General features: G+C 35.9%; 1 protein-coding gene across 1 annotated transcript; it reads left to right on the forward strand.

Annotated features, from left to right (window-relative positions):
- The first annotated feature begins 404 nt into the window (after positions 1–404).
- LOC134661886 (ubiquitin-conjugating enzyme E2 G2) lies at positions 405–4,695 on the forward strand. Its single transcript, XM_063518113.1, has 5 exons — positions 405–456; positions 711–792; positions 1,642–1,760; positions 3,644–3,784; positions 4,432–4,695. Exons 1-5 carry the CDS (start codon positions 414–416, stop codon positions 4,551–4,553), a joined length of 507 nt encoding a protein of 168 aa, XP_063374183.1. The 5' UTR covers positions 405–413; the 3' UTR covers positions 4,554–4,695.
- Positions 4,696–7,231: the final 2,536 nt, after the last annotated feature.

Raw genomic sequence — 7,231 nt, forward strand, 5'->3', positions numbered from 1 at the left:
TGTTGCCTTGTAGCCAAAGCACTATAACATTGAAAAAAAAAGCCAAAATGACGTTATAGAGATCGTTCAAAACATAAGATTAGAGAGAAGATATTTATAAAATCTATTTTGAATTTATATAGAGCATTATTGTAGACATTGCAAAATTAATAGAAAGTAATAATACTGTTTTACCTATAATTTTCATCAATAACCAACATCGAAATTGTAAATGTTACAATTATGTTAAAATTCTGAAACGAACTCCCGAATCGTGTTTCAAAACGTATGACATACGTCGTATACGTATTTTCTTGCTATACGACAACTACACAGCTCGATTTTTTGATCTATATTTTATTTAAAAAACAGAGTGGATCGATACTTGTTTTCATGTTTTTAAAAACAATTTAAAGCAGCATTAAAATCTTATAATGGCTGGGTCAGCATTGCGACGGCTTATGGCCGAATATAAACGTAAGTGGAATATTTACGTTGAGCTAGTGCTTACGTATTATGTTTTTGTTTTAATATATCATTGGATATCAAGAAATAAATCTATTTTATATTTAAGTAAAAAGTAGATTTCTCTCATCTGATCTAGTTGTAACGAAGATTTTTTAGTCGTATACAGTGCTAATGTCTTAATGTTTTTCTTCGCTATTCGTAGGTTAGAATTAGGTGTTTCGGTTTACTGATTGTGGAATGATATAATTATATCCAACTTCCAGAGCTTACAGTTAATCCACCAGAGGGAATCATTGCCGGGCCGATCAACGAAGAAAATTTCTTCGAATGGGAAGCTCTAATCACGTAAGTAATCTATGATAAACAAGGACATGTAAGGAAGTCTGTACTTACTTCTGGTTCATTCTATTACCTCTTAGATAACAAAATGTGCTAGTTTTTATTGAAACAAATATTCCTGCATACAATATTTATTGAAGTCTGTCAAATTCACATATTTGAAAATACAGCAGTTACATAAAAAGTTGTACCTGATGGCCAGTTTCAACACTCCCCCTACATCAGGGCAGGCTTACTTATCATGCCCAACAAGGTGCGTGCTCTGAGGAAGCTTTCGTCAACGTATCTGCTACTTGCTCCGTGGATGGCACATAGAGGACATCTACCTTCTTTTGGTGGTGCAGTTCTTGCACGAACTTATACCGTGTGTCTATATGCTTAGTATTGAAATGGAACACAGGGTTTTTGACTAGCTTGATTGCACTTTGGTTGTCCACAAACAATGTAGGTATAACGTCGAATCCTCGCACTTCTTTATACAGACGATTGAGCCATATTACTGTTTGAGATGCAAGGCTGGCTGCAACAAATTCTGCCTCGGTCATTGAAAGGCTCACACATCTTTGCGTTTTTGATGGCCAGTTTCAACAGTTTTGCTACCTATGATTTCTAACTTGCTCTAACATATTGGGTTACACAAACAAGAAGTAGGTACCTATATTATAAGCTAAGCCATGCTCTTCTTCATTTTTGTTTGATGAAACAATTATAGCAGCAAAGATCTATGAAAGACAGATGGTTTGGTGGAAGTAATAAGTGTAATAACTAAAGCAGCTTTGTAAGTGACAGTATGGTAGAATGTGCCGTCTGCATAGTATATTTTTGTCCCTAAACTACAATTTTTTGTGACTACAGGGGACCAGAAGGGACATGTTTTGAAGGTGGCATATTCCCGGCAAAGCTAGTGTTCCCTCCAGACTACCCGCTGAGCCCTCCCAAGATGCAGTTCACTTGCGAAATGTTTCATCCAAACAGTAAGTGCCAAACACATGCACTAAACATTCCAAATACCTTATATGTGCCTCTGAACTCCTTGTGGTTACAGGCGGTTTCTCCCACTAATTTTAATCAGTAGAAGTTTTCTCCAGTGGGTCACACAACCTAATTACAATATCTGATACCTTTAAACGAGTAATTCTTGTTTATTTATATATATATATATATATATTTCGGGGATCTCGGAAACGGCTCTAACGATTTCGATGAAATTTACTATATGGGGGGTTTCGGGGGCGAGAAATCGATCTAGCTAGGTCTTATCTCTGGGAAAACGCGCATTTTCGAGTTTTTATATGTTTTCCGAGCGAAGCTCGATCACCCAGATATTTACAATAATATGGGTAGGGGTTAATCTAAATGTTTAAACCTTTATTTTAGTAAGAGTGTCAGTAAACTAATTCAGTTTAAAGTATACCACATAACTTAAACGTTCTTACTCCCAATGGCAATTATATTGCAAATTTTATGTAAATTCAGCAATACTAGCTTAAGTAGCTGAGCACCTTCGCATACAAATTTATATGCAAAGGGGGTACCTTTTCTCTGCAGCCAGGGTTGGGCAAAATACTGGCTTCCACGTATTTGAAATACAAATTACAAAATACATTTTTAAAAGTATTTGAAATACAAAATACAAACTACTTTGGTGACGGGTATTTGAAATACAAAATACAAATTACAGTGTTTAAAATAATGTATTTCAATTACAAAATATACCTTTATTTATTTTTTTGTTTAGCATTTAGTTTTAACGTTAACGAATATCCTTTCATATAAACTTATAGGGTCATTGCGCTAGTTTTCGTCCAGCTCTAGTTTACGTCCACTTGACGAAATTTGAATATATACCTACATTCCTGCACAAATTTGGACTGATTTCAATCCTTATGTCTAAGGCGTCTAAGCAATATATCTGTCTACATATAACAATGATATTTCGCAAAAAGGAAGCGCTGGTGGCCTAGCGGTAAGAGCGTGCGACTTGCAATCCGGAGGTCGCGAGTTCGAACCCCGGCTCGAACCAATGAGTTTTTCGGAACTATGTACGAAATATCATTTGATATTTACCAGTCGCTTTTCGGTGAAGGAAAACATCGTGAGGAAACCGGACTAATTCCAATTACGGCCCTAGTTTACCCTCTGGGTTGGAAGGTCAGATGGCAGTCGCTATCGTAAAAACTAGTGCCAACGCCAATTACTGGGATTAGTTTCCAAGCGGACCCCAGGCTCCCATGAGCCGTGGCAAAATGCCGGGACAACGCGAGGAAGATGAAGATTTCGCAAAAAGTAGTAAATTAAAAATTAAATATATATTTGATAATCCGTCAAGTCGTCGAAAACTAGTGCATGGACGGAAACTACTGCAATGACCCTATCCCCTAGATTTAAACGAAAAGTTCCACGCAGAAGTTGACCTAATATAGATCCAGTATCCAGCCAATGAAAATTGTATCTCGGCTGGATCGGAGGTTCGCGGTCGGCTCACAGCTTGTGCGAGAGATTAGACATTTTAGGATTATAGAATTTAATAAAATGTATTTATAGAAATGTATTTTGAAGCTTGAAGTATTTGAAATACAAAATACTAAATACATGTGAGTGCAGTATTTGAAATACCAAATACAAAATACTTTTGAGGTAGTATTTGAAATATAAATACAAAATACTAATTTGTATTTCAAATACATGTAATTGAAATACTGCCCAACCCTGTCTGCAGCTGACTGTACCTGCAACTTTTTTATCAGTAATAACCTTTGTGACAGAACTTATGGACCAACCAAGTAACTGAGTCTGTTGCATTGTCACTATAATGTTGCTGAGAGCATCATATCAATATTATGTTCCCATGTTACAGTATATGCCGATGGGCGTGTCTGCATATCTATTCTCCATGCGCCCGGAGATGATCCCATGGGGTATGAGAGCAGCGCTGAGAGGTGGTCGCCAGTTCAAAGTGTTGAAAAAATACTGCTGTCAGTAGTCAGTATGCTAGCTGGTAAGTTGAACTGTAGTCTATGTTAAAATTACCCACAAGTTTAATGAAAAAACGGGTTATTCCCATTGCTTACCACCAAGTAGTTACCAGTGGTAACAAATGAGAATTTTTTTCACATCTTACCACTGGGAAAAACTAAGAAAAACATTCCCAGTATAGTAGTTATCACCAAAGCAAGAAACCTCTTCCACAGACGAGGTTAAATAAAACTTTATATCCACAACTATGCTACACTATCTGTATTCTTCCTGTATCTGTATCCTGGTGTCTATAGATTCTTAATATAGTATAGTCTGTCAAGCCATAATGTAGACTGTCAAGCCATTTCTTAATATAGTCTGCCCGGCCAGGAAAAAAGCGGCAATTTTCAAAAATGTAGGCGCGAAGGGTTAATCCCGTGGAAAATTTGTATTTCGCTTTTTTTTCTACTGACAAAGTTAATTGATAGACTAAATATAATAAGTTTATTATTGATTAAATCTTTTGCTGCTAAACTATGAATTACCAAAATTAAACTTTAACATTAAAGCAATTGAGTATGATGTTTTAAATTTTTAGTTTTGCCATTCACATAAAAACAATCCCGTTTGAATGTGACAAAACTTGCATAAAGGCTTTTTAGATAATTGCCATGCTATAATTTCCAGAACCTAATGACGAGAGTGGAGCAAATGTTGACGCAGCAAAAATGTGGAGGGAGGACCGAGAACAATTTAACAAGATTGCTGAAAGATTGGTCAGGAACACGCTAGGAATACCAACACAATAAAATTCATGTGCTAAAGTTACTGACTGAGCTTTAATATATTTGGTGGCTTGTAAACTAGTGTGAAAATATTTTTTTTGCATAATCTTTCTACACATGGAGGAAATATGTATATATACATATATGTATACTCAGAGTTATCTAGAGCATGGCAAACAATTTACATATTTTACTCCTTGTATGTCTGAGTATATAGTTAGGGTTGTTTACATAATAGATGTGTAATGTTGCCACAACTCTTAAGATAATTATTTATGTTAATATCAGAAAAATCTAATTAAATGATGAACGATATTATATTTGCACAAAGCTTAAACACTGCAGAATAATTTTATTGTTTGATAACTACTATAATATAGGTACATATGGACATGTAATTATGATTTTTGTAAAATTGATTTATTTTAGTAATGTAGATTGTAGTGCCAAGCACAGAGCGAATTTTATGACATTCATGTTACATATAGGTATTTGATCTACAACTTGCAATGACTTAAACATTTGGTCAACTACGAAATTATCCTTGTGGATGTAGTACACAGTAAAATACAAACTAGTTAATGGTGTATTGGGATTGGTTATAACACTTATAACATTAAGGTATCTTCCATTGAACCAGGGGCTTGTAGGGCATCGTCAAAAGTATGAACGATGTCGGTTTGTAAATATTGGTATCTACATGAGCGAAGAATTATATTTTTGACGTGACAGCATGGCGAATTAATATTTTCAAAGTGTTTTTGTAATAATAATCATGTATTTCCTTTTAAAATGTCTAAATGTATATCAACTGAAAGAAATCAATAGACCTATGATAGACGTATGATATTACTATAGCGAAATAAGTAAGCTTAGTCTGTTCTCACTTATGGAGCTGAAACCTGGGTTTTCACCAAAGGCATATTACGTAAACTAAGCGTTGTCCAGCGGGCGCTAGAGAGAAAACTGGTGGGGATCACATTGAGAGACCGTAAAACGAATGAGTGGCTGAGACAGCAGAGCAAGGTCACGGATGTTGTAAAACGCGTAGCCAGTTTGAAGTGGGAATGGGCTGGTCATATGGCACGAAAGACCGACTCGTGGAGTAAAAGAATACTCGAGTGGCGACCATGGGGAGAAGAACGTCCTCCAAGTAGACCCAATATGCGTTGGGAAGACGACATCAAAAGGGCTGCGGGGATGAGATGGCTCCAGGTTGCACAGAACCGTGACGAATGGAGAAGAATGAAGGAGGCCTACACCCGAAGGGTAGAAAAAGGCTAAAGAGAGAGAGAGAGAGAGAGTCTGTTCACACGAGGTTCACACCATACAATAGTTCCCTTACCTACCTACTTAATAAATAATAAGTTGAATGGGAGGTATGGAAAAATATATTATTAAACTCACTTAAAACTTACATACTTAATACTTAAAGCAAGCTTAAATTCTATTACTTATAAGTATAAAATTTATTATTAAAATGAGTTTATATCTATGTATATAATGAGCTCTCTAAGCTTACTTATTGCTCTATGAACATTACGTAAAATTAATAAACGAAATTTATGGTATTGGTAGCTATTAGGCCAATTTAATTAGATAAAAAGAAGCATAATGTGTTAACACATTCAGTGTCGAAAACCCGACTATCGGGTATTTTATGATTTCGTTCCCAGGCCGGACAACCCGATAGCCGGGATCTAGTAGTACAGCTTTATATGACGAAATTGTTGAGGCCTGATGCGGATGCCTTGTTTGGCTGGGTAGCAATGAATGTGTTAAGGAATTAATTCCCAGCAAGCTGAAAATCGTTTTAGTACCTACCTTCATTTGGTTCTAAACGCGTGTAAGGGAGTTATTTTCTGAATTACCATCACAAAACTGTCAGTGGTAAACTTTTCTTAACAACTCACGCTAATTGGGTACACTATTTTCTGAAAACTCCCGTAATCCAGGTGTGCACAAATTTTACCTCCCTTTCATTAAAACGATTTCCAGCTTGCTGGGAATTAATGCTTCGAAATTTGAATGGTATAGTATAGTATGGCTAACGCACGGATTGCGGAGGTTGCGGGTTCAAGTCCTGCCAGAAGCGTAATTTTTCCATTTTTTCCTTTAATATAAAATTTGGAATATCGCTCGCAGACGTAATCTGCATGTTTAAAAAATTGATTTAGTACGGGTTAGCACATTGTTACTGGTGAATTCTCAATGCAACTTGAGACTCCGGTGCCGTTAAAAAGATGTAATCGTCTCTCGGTAGATGTCGCTATACGCCACCCAAAGGCGTGTATGCATGAGGGAAAGAATGGAAAAATTCGCAAGATTCTGGTAGGCTTCCGTAGCTCAATTGGCAGAGCTAACGCACGGATTGCGGAGGTTGCGGGTTCAAGTCCTGCCGGAAGCGTAATTTTTCCATTTTTTCCTTTAATATAAAATTTAGTATATTTATATTCTAATTTTGAAGTAGGCTTTTAGAAGCAGTCGTTGAATATGATAGCTCTAACTGGCAGTCCAGTCGAGTTGCGAAAAAATAACATTTTAGCCAAAAAATTATAAAGTACTTATATTGAATACAAGTTATTGACAATCTATAATTTCAATTTATACAGTTCATATTTCATACATTTAAATATTGCTTAACTATTTGTTATAATACCTACTACTTATATAATTATAATACCTACATAAGAAGTTATAAT

Source organism: Cydia amplana, chromosome Z (genome assembly GCF_948474715.1).
Source record: "Cydia amplana chromosome Z, ilCydAmpl1.1, whole genome shotgun sequence".
In the NCBI taxonomy this organism is placed as follows: domain Eukaryota; kingdom Metazoa; phylum Arthropoda; class Insecta; order Lepidoptera; family Tortricidae; genus Cydia; species Cydia amplana.

Coding starts and splice junctions, on each gene's coding strand:
- LOC134661886 (XM_063518113.1), top strand. CDS start 414: ATGGCTGGGTCAGCATTGCGACGGCTTATGGCCGAATATAAAC. Junction 1,761..3,643: donor CGAAATGTTTCATCCAAACA/GTAAGTGCCAAA, acceptor CCCATGTTACAG/TATATGCCGATGGGCGTGTC. Junction 3,785..4,431: donor AGTAGTCAGTATGCTAGCTG/GTAAGTTGAACT, acceptor TATAATTTCCAG/AACCTAATGACGAGAGTGGA.